General features: G+C 36.6%; 3 protein-coding genes across 3 annotated transcripts in view; 1 reads left to right on the forward strand and 2 right to left on the reverse strand.

Moving 5' to 3' along the window:
* The first annotated feature begins 4,081 nt into the window (after positions 1 to 4,081).
* Positions 4,082 to 5,194, forward strand: LOC139189563 (uncharacterized). The gene has a single exon (XM_070808541.1). It carries the CDS (start codon positions 4,082 to 4,084, stop codon positions 5,192 to 5,194), a length of 1,113 nt encoding a protein of 370 aa, XP_070664642.1.
* Positions 5,195 to 5,827: 633 nt separating this feature from the next.
* Positions 5,828 to 7,371, reverse strand: LOC103419230 (probable aspartic proteinase GIP2). Its single transcript, XM_008357346.4, has one exon. The coding sequence runs from the start codon at positions 7,349 to 7,351 to the stop codon at positions 6,032 to 6,034; it is 1,320 nt and encodes a 439-aa protein (XP_008355568.1). The 5' UTR covers positions 7,352 to 7,371; the 3' UTR covers positions 5,828 to 6,031.
* Positions 7,372 to 21,196: 13,825 nt separating this feature from the next.
* Positions 21,197 to 21,959, reverse strand: part of LOC103449022 (uncharacterized) — a 39,443-nt gene continuing 38,680 nt past the window's right edge. The window contains exons 9-11 of the mRNA XM_029089189.2: positions 21,739 to 21,902; positions 21,566 to 21,649; positions 21,197 to 21,469 (exon numbers count right to left, since the gene is read on the reverse strand). The gene's annotated coding sequence lies outside the window, so the exon portion shown is untranslated. The remainder of the gene's footprint in view (positions 21,470 to 21,565; positions 21,650 to 21,738; positions 21,903 to 21,959) is intronic.

Consider the following 21,959-nt stretch of genomic DNA (forward strand, 5'->3'; position numbering starts at 1 on the left):
ATTGAAAAAATGGAATTCGGCCACTTAATTATTATTTTTTTTATTGTTTAACTTTCAGTAAAACGACCGTCCGTAAATTAGAATCCCTTTTCCTTCCCTAAAACCACATCCTATAAGCACTAGGAACCGATCCCTATATATATATTCCTAAACGAGCTACCTGTTTTGTGCTTTTGGCAAAACTTGGCAAGTCTTTCTGTTACTTGAGACTCACGTCTTTGTGTGTTTTTTGTTGAGCGCGTTCCGAAGAAGAAGTATTCGACGACAATGGTGAAGTCAGTTCCAAGCAGGGAGAACGAGGAGCAGAAAAACAGTCGACCCGAAACTTCTTTGAAGCCGTATCAAAGAAAATCGTTCAAGAAGACGAGGGAATCCAGCAAGGGTTTTGAGGGTTTTGAGAACGACAGTGTGGGTTTTGAAATAATGTTTAATCTTGAGGAGTTTCTGCCGGAGTTGCGTGAGGGTTTGGAAGAAGAACAACCTGCTCCTAAAGTGATGGATCGAATCGTTGAAGCCGCTGCAGATGACGGTATTGATAAGGTTCTGTCCGACAACATCGATTTCATGGCGGACGACATCTTTAGCAACGTTAGTTTTGACGGGGTTGATGCTGCTACTGCGGACTCATCGTCGCCAAGCTTTGAGGCATTGATGGACAACGTTATTGCCGATTACTTGACGGAATTGTTTGATAATTCCAACAGCAACGAGAGTCCCGATGGAGTTGAAAACCGCGAAGATGTTGGTGAATTGTTGGAAAAATATGTTGTTTTTCCTTAATCCCTTTTTTTCCTTATGCATGAGTTGTTTCGAGATGGAAGGGGGAATTTCTTGGGGGGCTTGTGCTTCAAAGATTGAAGGTTTGGAAGCTAGCTAGACATGGTGGCTTTTTGGGCCAAAGGCTCAGGAGGGAGAGGACTTTCCTCAGATTGGTTTGGTCCTCCAATTCTCAAATGATACCAGTTCATTCTCAATTCAGTTTCTCCGGTGAAGCTCCAACATGTAAGCTAAACGCGAGGCTAATTAATGGGGTTACTCATAGACTCGCCCGGCATGGATTGACGGTGGATTTGAGGACCCATCCGATTTTATTAGTGATTTGTTATTAGAGGATAGTCATAATCTGTAGTTTTTTATTGGACAAACGAGTCATAATCTGTAGTTTGGTGCATGAAATTCTTTTTTCTTTTCTTCGGGTTGAAATCTTGGAAAAAGTTTTATCTAGACCTACATAAATGCACCATATTCTAGTTGTATTTGCTATGTTGATGACTATAGTACTTTTAAAAAAAAAAGGTCATTCAGTACTACGATTTGGTGGTATCCGTTTTCACTTGTAAGTGAGATGTTTTAAGTTTAAATCTCGTGGATGGTTAATTCGATACCAAATTAGGTTGCCTATTGTGTGGCTTAGCCGAACGCCCCCCTCTCCATAGTATAAAATATATCGTTGTACCAAAAATAAAAGCGTTTGATAGATAGTGTAATTGGGGTTCAAAATCTTGGTAAAGTTTTCATTAATTTGTTAATGTATGTACCAATTGCCACTTAGTACTACAGTCTAGTGATTTGATTCTCGTTAAAGGCGAATTCAAACCAAATTAACATTGTTAGCACATTGTAAGGTTTAGCCCACTCTCAACCGTTAGTGTAGATGATAACATCAAAATATATATTTTTTTAAAAAAAAAAAGAATCCAAATTAGGTTATCATCCCTCATTTTACTTTCTCATTAATTGAATTTTTTTTTCATTTTTTATTAAGGTCATTCGACTTTTTTTTACATCATTATTTGAATATTAAATAATTTATATGTCAACCTATTTCAATTTTAAAATAAAAAAACTTATTTAATCACTCTTCTAAATATATTCTTTAGTATTTTCCATATATTTCTATTTTTAGTTTGTAGCTTTTTTTTTTAATTTGTACCAATATTCATTTTAGTTTTAATTAGTACCCATTTCAATTTTTTGTGCCCATATTTATTTAATTTTTTTATTTGTTCTCCATAATTTTAATTTTTAATATGTATTAATTTAATTTGTGCCGAAATTTATTTTTGTGCTGAATATACTCATACTAATTACATGTATTTGTTTGAGGTTCTAAAATATATCAACAGTTTTCTAAAAAAAAAATATTAATAATTGCATGGGTACATTAATTTTTTGCAAGAACTATGTGAAGAAAATATTAACTAATTAATTATTATATTTTCAAAATATTATTTACTTTTATTTGAATTTTTTTTAAATGTCATAATTTGATAGATACTGAATCCATAAATACAGGAGTTACAATGATTCTAAGGATTTCAACCAAAATATTTAAACAAACATGATTTCATTCTAACAAATGAATTAACTAGATATAGGAACCAAAATGATCATAATTTTTTTTTTCAATAGAGCAATAAAAGAAAAATTTCAAGTAAAAGAAAACAGATAAAAAGGGGGAATAAATTAGAACCAGCGCGCTCAATTAATAAGAGAAACGAATGAGACAAAATATAAAGGGCAAGTGTTGATGGTTTGGGTTTGGGTTCTACGAATCCGATTGGTTAAATTAACTACTCTTCTCCTGCTGCAATGGGAGAGATTTTTTTAGTTTGTCAGAAACACGGTTCGGTAAATATAGTGTCATAATACAAATGGTTAGATACTTGAAAAAAAATTCTAAGCACTTATATTATAACAATTGATGTACCTAGTTATGTTTCGGGTGCACAGAAATATTTTTCCTGCGATGGAGTTCAAAAATTAATATTTTATTCCCTTATTTTCTTATAACAAATTAACATCGGAACCATAAGAACAAGCTTAATTAATTTGCTTTAGTCAGTGAAATGACACCGGGCTTCGTTTGGCACGTCGTATTAAGGATCGGATAGTATTAATAATACGGCAGCAGTTGTTTGGTGCTTATCTATACTAATTAAGCACCGAATAAATTAAACCGGTCCCACAATTTTAATACCCCTCACACCCGCTAATTTATACCCTCCAAAACCTCCGTATAATTTAGTCGGGTCCCAAATCAAGCTCGCCTTCTCCAACCTCTCCGCTCTCCTGCGCATTGCGAAATCTTCATCCAAATATTCCTTCTCTCTTTCTCCTTCCCCACCTCCGATCAACATCAAGCATATACAAACAGAAAATCATAGGTGGCAAATTAAACCCATGCCATGGCGTCCCTATTCAGACATCCATGGTGGTGGGTTGAACTAGAATCGGAGAGCTGCGCTACTCCAGAGCCGTCATCACTGTATAATCAACTCGTTCTCAGAAGCCTCATCGTCACTGCCCATGATCCACTGCTTCTCTATGACTGCTTGTACCATCGTCTTGCACGCGAATATGTTCTGCACCGTCTGCCTGACATAGCCACTGCTGTTGTATATTGAAACAAGGTCCTGTGGTTGCAAACTATTGCCGCCTTGAACCACTGCACGAACCCAAACCCAGAAAGCACCAAATCCATAGCCTTGCCCCCGCATCGTACCAGACCCTATTGCCTTGAACCACTGTAGACCATTGGGGACGAAGGCTGCCAAAGAAAAATCCTTAATTTACCTTTTTTTTCAAATTAGGTTTTGCTCTAATTTGGGGGTTTTTTTATTTGCTTCCTATCGTGAAGATATGATTTGCTTCCTATCATGAAGATATGATTTGCTTCCTGTCAAATTTTTGTTATTTTTTTTAATCCGGTGTAGTACCAAACACAGTATAAATAATACGGTTATAATCCGATATTACACCAAACGTCCGACTAATTTAGTCAGTACTATCCGATGACTATTTATCCTATCCGATTGAAATAGTCAGTACAGTCCGAGCTGCCAAACGAGGGGAGATTAGGAGAAAAATCTTTTTTTTTTTTCACTTTTCGCATTAGGAAGATCTAGAGAGATTTTCAAAAGTTCACTAGGAACCCTATCAATCTATATATTTACCATAACCTTCCTTGTTTTTTTCAACAAGCTCTTCAACTATTCAGCTCCTCAAATTTAAATCTCTCTGTTCTCTGTTTTCCTCGGTTTTCGATCACTTTCTCTTCGTTCCATTGCCGGCGAAGTCAATGGCGGGACAGAAGGAGAACCGGAAGCGCAAACAACCCTGCGAAATCAGTTCGCTGTGCCACAAAAGGCACCAGACGCTGCATAAGAAAGCTGAGGAGCTCGAGGAGATCGATGTGAAGGTTTGCATTGTTTCTTATGATATCGATGGTAATTTGGGGCTCTGGCCGGAAGACGAGCGCGAGGCTCGAGCCATCATGATGCAGTTCAATGAAGCTGATAAGAGAGCAAAGTTATCACGAATGCGTGGATCGGAGGTCAGGATTTCGGATATGTTGGGAGGCAAGATAAATAAGATGAAGGGAAAAAAGAAGGGTGAGATGGAAGGAAAAAAGAAGGATTTCGAAGGTTTTGATGATCGCGGCGAGAAGGGTTTTGAGGGTTTTGAAGACCGTGGCGAGAAGGGTTTTGCAATGTGGGATGATGAGGATTTAGGGCAGCTGGGTGAGTTGCATAGGGATTCGTGGTGGTGTATAACTAGGTTTATGAAGAGCCGTATACAAACTGCGGATGAGATGGTTCAATCATTACTTGGGGACAAAGCTATTCAGCCTTATAATTTCAACAATGTTATGGCCACCACTCAAAATTTCTCAGTAGATTCTGGACCAGCCGGTCCAAAGCTGCCAATTTCCGGATATAATTATCACGACGAGAATCGTATTGTTAGTGTTGATGATGTCGGATTTTCTTCTGAAGTTGGGAGTGATGGTTGCGGCGATCTCGATAATGCTTGTGGTTATAATTCATGGGGGAATTATTTTGATTTAGGGGATGATTTTAATGGGGATTTTGGTGAGATGGGGGAGAAGATTAACAACAATAATCCTCCATTGTTGGGCTCTTTTGCTCAAAGCTCCAATATTTACAGTGAGAATCAATCAGATTTTGAGGCAGCGGACAACCTTGCTGCTAATTTGATGGGATTTGAAAGCTGTGCTGAGAATAATAATGTCAATGTTGGCAGTGTTATTAATTCACCACAAACCCTAATTAGCTCATGGGGTAGGGATTTAACTCACGTTCATCAACCAAAGGTATCCAAACGTCCGGAGGCATTGGCGTTTTCAGTCTGGCCAGAGTCCTTGCAGTATGCTATGTCCAATATTTTTTAGATACATATATAATTGGTACGTACAAGCATATATATAACTATAGCATTACTCTTTTTGTTTCATCAGGCCTAGGGTGTCTCTTTAGCATTTACTTATATCTAACAATAATTTAACTTTGAACATACAAAACTGACACGCTTGCTGATACATTCTCTAATATAGACGTGACCTTTTACCATTGTATGTGGAACTGATCACCTGTAATAGCGAGTGTTGTGGTTGTACTTTTGCGGCGGTTGTATGCGGTCTTTGCTTGTGAGCAATGAGTTATGTGGTCTCACTCTTTTATGATGATTTTATGTGGTCTCACTATTCAATGGTGACCAATGTGTGCACTTATATACGTATCTTGCATCTATCATTTGTAACGAAATCTGTAATGGTGCCGATTGGACGGTTGTGCCTGTATAGTTATCATATAGAAGTTTTACTCAATTTGTGTGTATGTGCACATTTTCACTCCACAAAAATTTATTGATCACCAGATCAATTTATTCGTAACTGAAGCAATGTACACAATTGACACCCCTTGTAATTGTTTGTTGATGAATGTTGTTTAATGTATTGGCCAAATGTGTAAGCACTTCGATTCATATTTAATACAATATTCTATTTTTAAAAAGAAAGTCCCGCTCAAACAAGGGGTGAATTTTTATATCGTCTAATATTTTGATGGGTATATTCCAACAAACATTATTTTATCAAACAAACAAAAACTATTTGAGGCCAATAATATTGGTGCAACCATATCTGGCCACTTAATAATAATAAAAAGTGTGATACATTATTCAAATTTCAACATAAAATTAAGTAGCTAAACATTAATTAATCAACTGATTAATTAATGGACGTGAAGTTGAAGTTGGCACACGTAGTTTGCGTAAACAGAAGCGATGAGCTGAACCCTAGCCTCGACTTGGCCAAATCGAACTGCAGCAGATTATCCTCCAGCTGGAGCCCTCCGATCACGATCGAAGTTCTCGGATTCTCGCCGCCGTTCACAATCCCAAGGCACAAAACGTTGTCGTTCACCTGCACCATCGAGTTCGCCCCGAACACCCTCCAGAACGTGCTGTTGTTCTGGAACACAAAGTCAATGCTGGGCACGGACGGCCCCACGCGCGTGCTCAACACATTTTCTGTGCTGAAGCACACCTCAAACGGGCCAGTAGCGCCTGTTTGAGTGATGTTCCTGGCTTTAGCTTCGCTGATGAACATCTCGGTCACAGCCTTGAATATGGAGGCCTCGAGGACCGTGTAGGGATTGACGGTGCTGATCTTGGTCCCACCGACGCCCTCACCGTCGATCGACAGAAGCGTCGTGTTGATGGCGACGGGCTTCTCGTTGACGTTAATGGCGTTGACTTGGATGAAGTATTCGGACGAGGGATCGCCTTGGGAGAAAGCCGACGCCGTGCTGACTGGATTAATGTACAGCCGGGTGTAGATCAGGGACTGCGAAACGTCGACGTTTCTCGGGAGGAACACGTAGGGACCGTCCCCGAAAAAGACAACGCCGTTTATGTCAGTACGCGTGGAGGACGACAGACAGATGGCGAACGTCCTGTCGAAGCTGAACGCGGATGCGAATTGCGAAGGTAGAGATATTCTGGTGCGGCCGAGTCCAGCCATCCCCGATACCCCCGCAGCAAGGCCTTGTAATAAGAAAGTCGGCGCGCAAGCGAAAAGGAACTGCGAAACGGTGACGTTGGGTCCCGGGTTGGAACCGGTTGTTGACTGGACTGAAACAACATCGGATGCGAGCTCACCGCCTGTCGCTGTGTGCGTGACGGTGTTGCCGGGGGTGAGGCCGCAGGTGTTGTTGTTGCATCCGGGTTTCGGGGAGGAGAAGCAATCGCCGCAGCCGGTGGCTTTGGCGAGCGAGCACTGGGCTGAGTGGCAACGCGCGGGGCGGTACGTGGAGGACACGTAGTTTTGTTCGCAGTCGACCCACAGGTACTGGCCGCCTAGGTCGAGGACTAGGTTTATGGGGACGAGAGGGGTTCTTTGGGAAATGCGGGTGGTGTATTGGAGGGTAGAAGCGTCTTTTGATACTGGGACGACGAGGGCTTTTGGCCGGAAAGATTGTTGGGCGAAGGTGGAAGAGGGGTTGAAGAAGAAGAGGAGAAGCGTGGAAAAGACGATATAGGAAGCCATGGCTGAGTTGAAGGATTGTATGAGAAACACAAGGTGTATTTATAGTTGTTGCTGTGGGTATGGTAGCATGTGTGCTTATGTCATGGTGTTTAATTATTAACAGACAAAAAAGGGGAATATGCCATTTGAACTTCTCGTTCTACCTTCTCGGCTATGCTTTTCAATTTGTAAAGTTGCACGATGAATCGTCTATTTTTCAAATCGTTATATAAAGATCAATTTTACAAAAAAAAATTGATTAAAATTAAAATCATTAGTCATCTAATTGCTTCAATAAATAGATGAACTATGTATTTCTTGTTTACACACTGAAATTTGACAACGTTAATCGAACAGTCAAACAATTTCTAATTTAATAATTAAGTTTGTGCAAAGTTAATTTTTAAAAGTGACATAGAAATTAGATAGTTTCGATCATAAAAAAAAAGTATGAACAAGAATGTTGCTAACATCCAATGAAAAAAAAAAACAATTTATATGACTAAAAGTTTTTTATGCCTTAAATTAAGACTAGCCATCATCAAAAATCTCTTTGGATATATATGTATACGTAAGAGGATAAGGGACCGAAAAGGTTGATGTCAAAGGATGATGCTGGTTTTATGCATAGATCTGGTAAGCTCGATCAAGGTGGCAAAGGGAGCTTGTAACATCATTGACTTTGGAGGTTGATTGTTGAGGACTTCTCTGTCTATATAGGCATAGTTGTCGTTCTCATGTTTCCGTATAAACTCGTAACAATGCTCATCCACTTAAATTATATATATAGTGTTTTGGATTTGATCTGAAATTGATTTTTGCTTGATGCCAATGGTCTAGTTATGGGCTTGTTTGAATTTTTTTTTTTTTTTTGAACAATCGATATTATCTACATTAAGGAGAGGAGGGTTAGCTTAGTGTCACAATGGGCTAGCAATAATGTGGTTCAAATTCGCATTTAGCGAGAATCAAACTAAGACCTCTTACTTACAAGTGAAGATGAATATTATTTGACCGTAATACTTTTAAATGAATGAAAGCATTTTTAGAGAAAATATTTTTGAGTTACTAAAAGCACTAAAGTGCTTTGAAAGAACAATCAATTATGTGCTTCTTGTAGGAATCACTTCAAGTGTCTTTTCAAGATTTAATTGCATTTTTACTAAAGATTGATCCTAAAAATATTTTCACATAAAACACTTTCAGTTATTTTGAAAACAATTTCAAACGAGTTCAGCTTTTCTGCTTCTCGAAAGCTTGTTCGATATTTGAATAAAAATCAACGTTAATATTGTCTTCGAACTTTAGCTTTTACTACATTCATCTTCAAAGTGATCTGGATATTGCTGGCATTGCCAAAGTACGGGTCTTCCAAATTCAAATTAGTTTTTAATTATTGAGGAATAATATGGTTGTAGCTAGCATGACATTGAAAAGATAATCAAGTTGAATTAATTGACTGTCTAATTAATTAGACAATCTCGTACGTTTACCCTTCATATTCTTCGATTAAACTAACCTTCTTAACAGTAATACATATTACTAAAAGATTATTATGACTGTTATATGTTATGTTTGCAAATAGATAATAGAAGCATGATAGCAAAGTCAAAGTGCATCTTTGTGTTGACCGCTGAATAATTAAACGATGGATGATCCATGGTCGGCTGAAAGTGAAAGTCAAAAGATGTAAGCTTCTGGATGTACTGTGAGTTGTCAGTTTACCACAGATGGCTGATGCTTTCCATCAGCCAAAATGGAAAAATTCATGTTTTTTTTGGGATTGATCCTCATCGGATCTCATGCTCCGGAGTCTAAGAACCAAGAAATTTCGACTGTTGAATCTAAATTTTACAATTTTCATTAGCTTATTTCTTTGGCCTACCTTACACTAATTGAAAAATCCGGACCGCTCAATTTGAAATTTTCAACTTGTAAGCTTTGAAGTGTGAGATTCGAAGAGGATCTCAATCGGTTTTTTCGGATGCCTTATTTCTTTGGATAAAAATAATAATATATTATATAACATATTCATGTTACTATTGAAGAAAGATCTCAAGTTCAATTACTAAAATAGAGTTTTAAGTAGATTTATTTATTAAAATTATGTTATGTGTACATCACATATCAACTAATTTTTGTGTGCAGTAGTGTGACTATGAGATTCAAATTTTTTCTTCAAATGCAGTACTTGTTTTGGAGGAACAATTTAGCGACTTTTGATGTTGGGTGTAAAAAGATAATTGTTGTATTCTCTTCATGAATTATACTTTGTGTCTTTAATTTTGTACCCAAAGGCCAATTTTTTATTTTTTTAGTGTCAATGCATAACCTTCCCTAATTGTGTGCTTAACTATGACGATTTTCTTAAACTTATTAGGAAGTCAAGTTGCTACGCATGTGACACTACAACAAAAATGGCCACTACACACAATAAATAATATGTGCCCATTGAGACCAAAAAGCACCAACATATGTGCCCATAGACCAATAGCAAAAGTGCAGCAACTAAGTTTTTATATGTGCCCTCTATGGGCGTCACCTTTGATCAAAGAGCATAATAAGGTATGTTGTGCTGAAAAGTGTAAGCACAAATAAAGGTCTTTTTGTGCCCAGTTCTGACAAAGTTGTCAGATGTTGTTGCCACCCATGTTAGCACATTTATTGTTATTGTGCCCAATATGTAAACTATTTAAAAAAAAAAAATTAAAAACCGAAACCACCTACAAATCTTTAGGCTAAACAAAAAATTATTTTTTCATATTCTGATTATTGAGAAAAAAAATGTAAGTGATAATTCAGAGGAAAAACACATACACATACATATAAAAGGAAACACCAAAAACAAACGGTGAACCTCCGGTGGGAGTTCAGAATGTGCAAGTTGATAGGCAGCTTGAGCACTAGGTATTAGGGGTGGGTTCAAAAAACCGAAAACCGAAAAAAACCGAAAACCAAACCGAACCGAAACCGAAAAAACCGAATCGAACAAAAAAACCGAACCGAATTGAAAAAACCGAACCGAACCGAATTCTTTTGGTTCGGTTCGGTTTTAGTGATCTAGAAACCGAACCAAACCGAACCGAACCGAATTAATTAAATTAATTTTTTTATTTAATTATTTGTTTTGGATATTATTTTCTAAACCCAATTTGTAAGTTAAAATATGCTAAACCCAATGTGTTGCCAAACTTTAAGCTCAAAATATTAAAAAAAAGTCCTATAAAAACTTTAAACCCTAACCTATTATTTATCCCCCATATAAGGTTCCGGAGCCAAACCTCATCCTGAAGTACCTACATCCATCTCCATAGCACTGTCTACTTTTGTCTCAGCTTTCTTTTCCAAATCTACTCTCATATAACATGTAACAGAATCTATAAACATTTATTTCGGGTAGATTACTTAGGGAATTTGTGATGGAAAAGAATCCAACACACACTAAATAAATCCACCCACGCATTTCTTTTACTAATCAAGTTGTCAACATGCAGTTACAAGCAAACAACCCTGATCTTTGAACAACATCATACAATTTAACTTTTCTAAGTCATTTGTACGATTTTTGTGTTGTGATGTTGTTAGTTTGGACTTTGGAAGACTTGATTGATGATTTTAGTTCAACTTTAAATGTTTATTTCATTGTCTTTGATTATAGTTAGAATGCTTGTGTTATGATTGTGTTGGATACGTTAAAATTTAAAATTTCAATGTTTTTCATTTTTTGAAAGAAAAAAAAAACAAAAAACCGAAACCGAACCGAAAAAAACCGAACCGAAAAAAAACCGAACCGAAAAAAACCGAAAAAAAATGAACCGAACCGAAATTTCGGTTTGGTTTCGGTTTTGGCAAAAAACCGAACCGAATTAAACCGAACCCACCCCTACCAGGTATATCCCCACTCTGCTCAAGCAGCAAAAAGGTGAATCTTCGGCTCTCTGTAATTTCAAGACAAACAGGTCAAACATGCAACGTTACCATAAAATAAAATAAAAAAAAATAAAAAAAAAACTTTACTCAACATAATGATAACATAAAGAAGGCATGTTCCCAAAATTTTGTTCAGTTATAAGCAATATCTCCAGTTCAACACATAATTAAACTAAATCAGCATATGATAATATACCACTAACTTCAATATAAGGAACACGAGTGCATCTCGTATGAAAGGCTGGTAGTAATGTCGCTTAAAGCTATGTATCTGTAATTCTGTATCTAGCGTAGGGTAAAAAAAGAAATAGAAATTTCCTATTCTTCAACTGGAAGAGGCAAGGTTTACAAACATAACACAGGGGAAAGATAGAGAGAAGAAAATGCCATGGATGATTGTTTGATCATATTCTGTATCTGCCCAACTCACTTTAAGGGTTCAATGGTCAATAATCTACAATAGTTTCAATACTTTAAAATCTAAGTTCATAATCATGTTTGTGACTGTTGTGCTGTGACATGTAATATATACAGCTTTCTAGACCAATCTTGATAAACGCATGCACAACATTGGACTCCAGTCCACACAAACTAACTCATTAACTGATTCATTTTCAGTCCACAAACTACAATTTACGAGGATACGAGATTAGTTAGAAAAAAGGAAGACATGGTTTTTATCATCATTATCTCTTCCAAAATAAAGAATCATTGAAGTTCATTCACCACAAAATCATGTCTAAGTTGATAGCATGCAAGTAAATAAATTACAAGGAAATACCTTCACAAGAACCTGGGTTGCACGTGCAAGAGTATTATTGGCAATATCCATACTTCCACTGGCCTCCATGCATAGAACATATCGAATCCAATATTCAGGATAATTAGCACAAGCAATTAGGAACCTTTCATATAGCTTGACAACCTTCAAAAAAAAATAAAATAAAAAAGGCGCATTCATTAACCATAAAAGAACGAATGGTTAAACAAAACACAAAGGATATATGCCCAAGAAATACTCCATTAGTAGAACAGAAAGGCCCCTCAATTAGGAAAGGAGGGACCATCCTTGCCTGACAGACAAATGGTTAGGAAGATAAGAAGATACCTGCATGCATAACATTGGAACTTTAAAAACAATAAAATTTATTAACATGTCATGAACTTAGAACGTGCACTGACAAATGAGAGTTTGAAATACTTAGCCTCAAAGAAACCAAATCGAAGGCCCATGCTTTAGTCTCAATTCAAATTCCTGTTATAAAAGTTGCTTCATCCAACAATTTAGCCAATAAAGCATAGTGCAACAAATATTACTCGATTGCGAGTTAATGCATAACAAGCAGGGCAACTAAAAACTTCAAGCCATAAATCAAAAAATAAAATCAAATTCACTGAAAATACCTTGCTCAAGTCGCCTTCCCTTTCTATAAAGTCTAGGTAGCTGGTCCAATTTTCAAGCTCTACAGAATTGAAAGGCCGCACGTGAAAGTAAGGCCTCCTAATAGCTGTTTCAAAACTAATGATTTTAGAACCGAACTCTTTAGCTTCTTATACACCTCTTCTCTAATGGTGATATACTTCTCCAATTCCCCTGCTTCTGTTAAGCCAACACTTACAGGTTTATGAGATTGTTCTGCACCATCAGCTTTAGTATGACCAATGAATTCTATGCTACACGGTTAAAACTGCAGTCATAGGAAAGGGAAGGGAACTATATGGAAATGATTACAAGAAAATGGAATGCTATGGACAGAAAACTCTTAACACACAGAATAGTGAATTCTTGATGCCATTGTAGTTAATTTCTTCACATGATTTAATTTCGTACCACATCAAAGCTTGAATTTCAACTGAATTATAAAGAGGAGTACCAGCCGGAGGTAGATAAGAAACAATGATGAAACGTTGGTGACAATATGTGGCTTTTATTCTCGCTAATGAGCATCGAGTATCATAAGCATTAAAAGAAAAAGTATAAGAGACTTGCAAAATGCAAGCAAGACTTACGTATACTTCAGCAAGGCACTTAGTGAATTATGATAGCTATCAAGGCATTTTATCGCATCCAAACTAATTGAATTTTAATTAAATTTAGGTTTACAATAAGAGAAGTGCCATTTTCTCTTTGGTTGATAATACACCACACGGGACACATCCTCAAGCATTGTGCCATATGGTTTCACAAAGGGATTTTGGATAAACAGAAGAATAACTACCTAATTTCCAATTGGATTGTCCGTCAAACTGATTCGCATCAATTTGAAATTCACATAATTTCTCTCCCTTTTTCTTTTGTCAAGAAATTGGCATAAAGTATTGAATTATTACTTCCACTTGAATTAGTTCCGTGGATAAACTAGTTATCATGTACATACATTTGATCCTCTCATTTCATTCTTGGTCTGGATAGTTTCAAGATGTGACACAAGGGTCCTAAACTGGTCGTTTACAGTTCCAGGCCAGCTAATCTACCTAATCTTGTCCTAGGCTCTATACCATAACTTAAGTTTCTTTGGACCACTGCTCGATCTCGAGCAAACTTATACGAAACCTATTTAATAATATATGTTGTTTTGGTTTGTTTTATCCAATCTAACTATTAACTACAATTTATATGAAACCTATTTAATCAAGTCTATGCAAGACTTGATTTATCCAACCTAAACCTATGAACCGTTAACCACCCACCTTCCCAATGACCTGCAGGTCCTACAATCACCCTAAACCGGAGCACACCAAACTTGAAACCCTTCCAATCCCAAAGGCCTGCACCCATCCTAGATTCTTAATCCTAAACCCACTGTCCTCAAACCATAAACCATATTCGACAAAATAAACATCCAATTTGACCCTAAACCCTAAAGAACAAACACCCATTGAAAATTTGAGATTCAGAAACCTTACCTGTATTTTGGGCCTCTTGTGTCTCTATGTGTGTCGCCGAATGAGTGCTTTTGAACTGGACAGAGGAGCGGCATTGAAGTGAACGTACTCGACGGAATAGTGGGCTCGAACTGGATGGAGGAGCGGGGAGGGGCATCATTTGATTTTTTGGAGACTGAGGGTGAGACAGACTGAGAGATAGAATTAGGGATTGCCTTTGTTTGATGAAAGTGGGAGAAAAGTTAGAATAGAAGCTTCCCAGCTTCTCACCCTTTATTATAACACCTTTTTTAAAATTATTATTATAATAGTTCGTGGGCACAAAACCTTTTTTTAAATATTTTTTATAACAGTTAGTGGGCACAATTTTGTAATGTTGTGAGTTTAAAATAAAAAATAGATGGTGGGAAACCCAAGTTTCTGAATTTGGTGGTGGGAAACCCAAACACGTACCATAAAATAGAGGGAGGGAGAAGTCCAATTTGGAGGAGTCCAATTTTATAAGTCATTATTAGTTATAGTCCAATTTTATTTTAATTTTTGGGTGGGGTCCAGTGATTCATTATCCACATAAGCTTATTTGTATTCTCTTGCCAAATTTACCCTTAAATTGACTAAGTCCAAGGAGAAAAAATAAATAAATAAAAAAAAACGTTTAAACCCATTTTTCCTTAGACCATCTCCAATGGTTGAGCTAAAAACCCAATATTTTAGCCCAGAAAATTTAGCTTTTAGCCCAGAAACAGCTTTTCTACTCCAACTGTTCTAGCATAAAATTTTAGCCTGAGATTATTAAAGAATGAACTTAGGCTATTTTTTTGTTAAATTAAATTAAAAAAATATATATGTAGACTATCGTAAATTAATTTTATGAATATTTTAATCTAAAAAAATTTAAATTCCGATAAATATTGAAAATTTTAAATTTCGATTTATGGGCTAAATTTCGGGAGGAATCTGGCCTTAGTTTAGCATTTAGCATTTAGTCCAAATTTTTCCCTTGGGTTGGAGTGGGTTTGGGGGGGAATTTTGGGAGGTAATTTGGCTTTTAGCCTACTATTGGAGTTGGTCTTAATGTAATAGCTTAAATAACAAAATACATGACCAAGCTACATAGTAGATATAAGTTCCTGATTATTACAAGTATGATAATCGTTCCGCAATAACAATTTATGCAACATTTGGCCTTGTTTGAACCATATCCTCATCCCTATGTGTAAGTGAGAGATATGAGGTTCGGTTCTCGTCAAAACCGAATTTGAACAACATTATTGTTAACTTATTTTGAAGCTAAAACATTGCACAATAATAAACAGCTTCATACCATTATTTAACACAATTTTATAAATTTACTTTTTTGGTGTGGTAGAGGTAAAGACAAACGAAAAACACATAAAGTGTTGCTGACAAACAATTTTTATAGACACAAAATGTTTTTTGTGCCCATCTTCAGTCAAAAAGTTGTCATCTAACCCCACTCTGCATGATTTCCGTGCCCATTACTGTTTTGTGTCTGCTTTTTTTAACATTGGGCACAATAGATGGTGCCCTCTATGGAATGAGAACTGTTTAAGCTTTTTGGTGGGCAAGGTGACACAAAATTCTCAATTATGCCCTTTGCTTTGTACCCAAAGCTCATTTTTGTTGTGGTATGACAAGACATTTACTGCACGAAAATAAAAGTGATAGATGAGAAAACCATGGTGAGGTTTTTTATTTTGTTTTTGTTTGTAAATTTTGTTGATAACAAATGATGGTACGACTCTTAAGTTACGCTAAAAAGAGGCAAAAGATTTAAACTTGAGAGATAGTGAGTTGAAAAAGAAGGTCTTATCTACTGTTTGGTTTGTTGTAAATTTGTGGCTCATCATTCCAAGTTTCTGAAAATGGTTGACAAAACCACATTACTTAGGAATGCAAAAAAATTAGGAGTAGGATTATCACTTTTTCAAATTTTCCTCCCCTCCACTCCCCTTCTATTTGAACGGTCACGATTAAGCAATATCAACATTGTCTGCTGACTTGTTTACATAGAGAGAAAGAAAAAAAAAATTGAGAGAGGAGAAGAGGAAATGAGAGAGAATCCTACTTCCGCAAAAAAATATTATCACATTATTTGAGATCACTGACGATAACTTATTAAACAAAAATAAATGAGACAAAAAATCACAAAAAGTACACCTTTAGCTACCTAGCTAGCTAGTGTTTATTTCTCAAAGCTGTAAAATCAGAAGACAAGCATAGAAACAAGTCAATGATCAGTCATGGCATTTGGCAATGGAGATGCTGGACGGTCGGTATCCATCACAAGATGGTGCATCTGTTTGCAATGGCCTCCTCGCACCGGACCGCAGTGTGTTCCACCGTCACACGCAGTGGCGGATCTACAGAGGGACCTGGGAGGTCCTAGGACCCTTCGGCGACCCTAAATCCCTGTTAGAAAATTTCCGGGGGACCCCTCGAACACAAGGTTTGAGCTGCTGTGCAGGTTGCAGGTTGCAGTTGCAGGTAGCAGTGAAGAAGAAGACGCTGCGGGAAGAAGAAAGAAAATAGGGCTTTTTACCAATTGGTCCAAAACGGCTGTGTTTTGGCCCATTGTTTTAAGTATAAAAAAACAAAAAGGTAGACAAACGTTGTCGTTTGCCCTGCATGATGACTCAATATTGCTTTAATTTTAAAGCCCAGCCCCCCTGAGCCCTTCCCCAAAGTTCTCTCTTTCCCTGCTGCTTTTCCCCCAATTCCCTATTATTTGGTTCCCTCTTTCCCCCCATTTCAAAACCCTAAATTTCTAATCTCACCCATGACCCAATCCCATATTATAATTACGTAAGTCCAATATCATATATCCACTTGTTTTAATTCTCCACTCCATCACTATTTGGTTCAAAATTCAATTAAGTTTTTTAGAATTCTAATCTAATCTCAATTAAATTATATTAGATATTGATGGAGATTTTTAGTCTATTATTGATATGATTGTTGATATGTTTTATGTTTGTATACTCATTTTATCATTGGAATTTAGATGGAATTTTTGTTTATTGGTTAATCGGTATATGTTTTGTGTTTTTGCTTAAATATGTAGTTTACAAATAAGAAATATGGAAAGATTTTTCCTTCCAAAGCCAATAGCACCATTTATTTGTTCTGGTAGTTCGAGCTCAAGACAAAATGAGTGTGACGTTGATTTTAATAATCTTGAGAGAGACCCAAGAAAAAGAATTCGAATGAAGGACTATTCTTCTAATATTCAAGATGAGGTTCAAAGAACATATTTGCAAATGGGACCTTGTAGGCCTACAAAGCATGAGTTCCCATACACTTTGCATGCAAAGAAAAAACGACGATTTGTTGTTTTGTGATTTTATAGCTTGTAATGTTGTTTTGCGTATGATTTTGAATGAAATGTATTATATTTAACTTTTTAATGTTATTTTTGTCTATAATTTTTTTGAAATTTATTATTGGGACCCCCCGAGTTTAAAATCCTGGATCCGCCACTGGTTTTAAGTATAAAAAAACAAAAAGGTAGACAAACGTTGTCGTTTGCCCTGCATGATGACTCAATATTGCTTTAATTTTAAAGCCCAGCCCCCCTGAGCCCTTCCCCAAAGTTCTCTCTTTCCCTGCTGCTTTTCCCCCAATTCCCTATTATTTGGTTCCCTCTTTCCCCCCATTTCAAAACCCTAAATTTCTAATCTCACCCATGACCCAATCCCATATTATAATTACGTAAGTCCAATATCATATATCCACTTGTTTTAATTCTCCACTCCATCACTATTTGGTTCAAAATTCAATTAAGTTTTTTAGAATTCTAATCTAATCTCAATTAAATTATATTAGATATTGATGGAGATTTTTAGTCTATTATTGATATGATTGTTGATATGTTTTATGTTTGTATACTCATTTTATCATTGGAATTTAGATGGAATTTTTGTTTATTGGTTAATCGGTATATGTTTTGTGTTTTTGCTTAAATATGTAGTTTACAAATAAGAAATATGGAAAGATTTTTCCTTCCAAAGCCAATAGCACCATTTATTTGTTCTGGTAGTTCGAGCTCAAGACAAAATGAGTGTGACGTTGATTTTAATAATCTTGAGAGAGACCCAAGAAAAAGAATTCGAATGAAGGACTATTCTTCTAATATTCAAGATGAGGTTCAAAGAACATATTTGCAAATGGGACCTTGTAGGCCTACAAAGCATGAGTTCCCATACACTTTGCATGCAAAGAAAAAACGACGATTTGTTGTTTTGTGATTTTATAGCTTGTAATGTTGTTTTGCGTATGATTTTGAATGAAATGTATTATATTTAACTTTTTAATGTTATTTTTGTCTATAATTTTTTTGAAATTTATTATTGGGACCCCCCGAGTTTAAAATCCTGGATCCGCCACTGGTCACACGGTCACGGTACGTCGGAGGCAAATAAGTATCATGTGGCACATGATGATTATTATTATTGCCTGCTGCCTCAGGAGTATGAACGTATTGAAACTCAAAGTTGTGGTGGCTACCACCATCACAACTTGTGGTGCTGCTTCCTTCGCCACCTTCATGATCTCCACAAACTTTGTCCGCCGGCCAGCTATTGCCACCGCTTCCTTCGCCATGGGGCACATTTTGCTCATCATCCTTAACATCAATGACATTAACCCTAGCATGGGGCTGAGGTTGTGGCTGAGGCTGAGGTTTCTTGTCGAAAAATGTGAGTTTGATTCTTCGATTGCTTCCAGATTGAGTCAGCTCCAACTTCTTCAGCCTGTGGATGTTGGGAAGTTTTTGGAGCTCTCCCATTTGAGCCCATCTTATTACCTCAAGCCCTTGATCTTGTGCTCCGTTCAACTCGTGGCTGGCGGTTGCCTTGGGTTGCAAGAAACTGTTGTGGGAGGGCGGCAGAGTATTATCCTCACACATGAGCCCCGCAGAAAACCTAGCATGCTCTACGGCCTCATTGATCGTGTTCTTGTCTACCGTGGATTCAACTGTTAATCTTCCGGATTCCGGGTCGAACTTAACAGAATAGGTTCCTAGGGAAAAATATGATATAAAAAAGATAAATAAAATACGAAATTCGTATATGTTCCCAGAATCAGTTCATCAAAAATACAAAATTATAATAAAAAGTTACCCTGAAATTTTGAGAGGAATCTCTTGAGCTTCTCTTGACATTTGCGACATTCTATGTTAATTTTTGTAATCTCTGTCTGCAACGATATAATCCAAAGGGTACTTATGTATACAAAGTACAAGTCTATACAGCATGCAACAACATATATGTGTGTGTGTGTGTGTGTATGTATGTATGTATGTATGTATGTTTATGTGTATACATACACAAAAAGTTCATTTGGAATGGTGGGAATGGGAAAGTACCTGAGGAATGTGATTGTGGACCATTGATGGTGGCTTTGGAATATAGCCCTGGAATCAAGAGTGAGATTTCTGCTCAGATGGTGGAGGTTTCTTGCGGTTTATGAGGAATATGAGAAGGGTATTTATAATTGCAGACATATATATATATATATATGTATATATAGTATCCTTTGTCTTAAATTGGATGTAATTATGTCTTGATTTAGTGTATTAATGATTTTTTATATGCAGAAAATATTTTGTGAAAGTGCAGATTAAAAGAGAAATATCAAGAATTCATGTGCATAAGATATCTGCATGAAGAGTGAGGGATTTGAATCCCCCGAATTGAACCAAAATGATTTCCAAATTGGTAACTTAAAAATCCAAGTAAATGGCTACGTACCCGTTAAATTATTTTCACAATATATACAAATTTATAAATGGCGGTTAACTCAATCACAATTTTATACCGAGCTTATTACAAATAGATCAACGGCTCATGTGCAAAGATTATTTGCTCAGAAATACAATAATCAGAGTTTATTTCACCCAGACTATACATTTCAGTAGGATGCGACACGGTTGATATGTTGTTGCACATGCTACATGGTGTGCCATTCAATGTTTTATAATCAGGTGGACGAAATGATCGATGTCTTAATAAATAGAAAAACAAATTCACATGTTATAATTTGAGTGAAATAATAACACTATGTGACCGTATTTCATGCATACTAAATTAGGGGTGGAAAAAATTCCCAAAAATCCTGAACCGAACCGAAAAAATCCCGATCCCAAACCAAAAATTTCCCAAACCGAAATTCCCGAAATTTTTGGGATGCTATCCCGAACTGATCCCGAAATTTTGGTACGGGATTCGGGATTTGCTTCTCGATATTTCAGGAATCCCATACTGAACCGAAAATATATATTATTAATTATTATATATATATATTTATACATATATATTATTCTTTTATAATTGATTATGGACTTTATGGTTTGAACTTATTACAGAGAATGGAATATGTTATGAATTATGATATGACGTAAGCAATGTTGTTTTATTTATGTCGAAACCAAGAATGTTGAATCAGCTAGTTACTATGCTTGAGTCTCTTTACTGTTTACACCAATAAATGGAGATTGTTGGCATTGTAAATATGTATTTTACATATGTAGATTACTCGTAAATGGACAGCAAAGCAACGCAAGGTAGCAATGCTTGTCAGTCAGGTTAAGAGCTTTCAAGTAAAGTTTACAGTTTGCAATCCATTGCTTGTGCCCCGATATGAGATTATATTTGCATTTATTTGCATTTAAACTAGCAAGAGATGCAATAGATTCTCAGTCACAGACTAACCAGCCTGCACAATCTATCACTTCCAAGAATGTGAATGAGACTTGATATATTTGCACAATCTAACATTTCATTCAATGAGTTACATAAGCATAATATATCAAATTTTAGTCCAAAAGCCCAAAACCATTTTGGGATTCCCGATTTGTCCCAAATCCCGAAACTATTTTGGGATTTCCGAAAATTGGGATTCCCGAAAATTTGGTTTGGGATCGGTATTCAAATTGGGATTCTCGAAAAATTTGGTTTGGGAATCGGGACAAGGGTTTCGGTATGGGATCTCATACCGAACCACCCATGCACTAAATAATTGAACGAAAACTAAACCTTGAACTAGCAAGTTTCACATACAGCTTCTTTGAATATGTTCATTTTGGAAACAAGCCCAAAGTTGCACCATTTCATGCCAAATGGAGAACTAACAAATCAGAATACAGATTTTTTTGAAGAAAACTGCAGGATAACCAAACACAATAGATTGAATTTGAAACTAAAACAGTTCTTTCCATCACACAGTAACCGCTTTCCCTCGACGCAGCACCCTTTGATTCTGCTCGTCTAGATGAATGCGTACTCTTCCTCCTCCATGTGATGCCTAAACATACGCGATAATGTATCAATATACGGGGTTGTAAGTTTATGATAAGAATGAAGAGCGAGAAAGAGAGCTATAGAGTGCGAGAGAGAGTACCAGGTATCCAACAACATCAGATTTTCCAAGTTTTTTGCACCAGTATGATGCTAAGACACAATGTGCGCTCCCGCAAAAAGGATCCTGACATAAACAAAGAAGCAGCTTTCAGATTTTTATCAATTGTAGTTTTGTCACAATACCGGAAAATGATAAGTGAGCAAACAGCATACCTCATTCACAGTGTGTTTAGGGGCAAAGAATTTACTGTAAAATCATACCCGGACTCTGGGGGAGCAATTGCTGTTGCAAGGACTCCCCTAGACCCCGGACATTTTTTGATTGCATCAGGCTATGGCTGTAAATCTGCAACCGCATTTGCTGATGGCAGCACAGCCTTGCGGAAAATGAAACAAGAAGGAACCAGAACCATCAGAAAGGAAAAGTTATAAGC

The sequence above is a fragment of the Malus domestica genome, chromosome 11, assembly GCF_042453785.1.
Source record: "Malus domestica chromosome 11, GDT2T_hap1".
Lineage (NCBI taxonomy): Eukaryota > Viridiplantae > Streptophyta > Magnoliopsida > Rosales > Rosaceae > Malus > Malus domestica.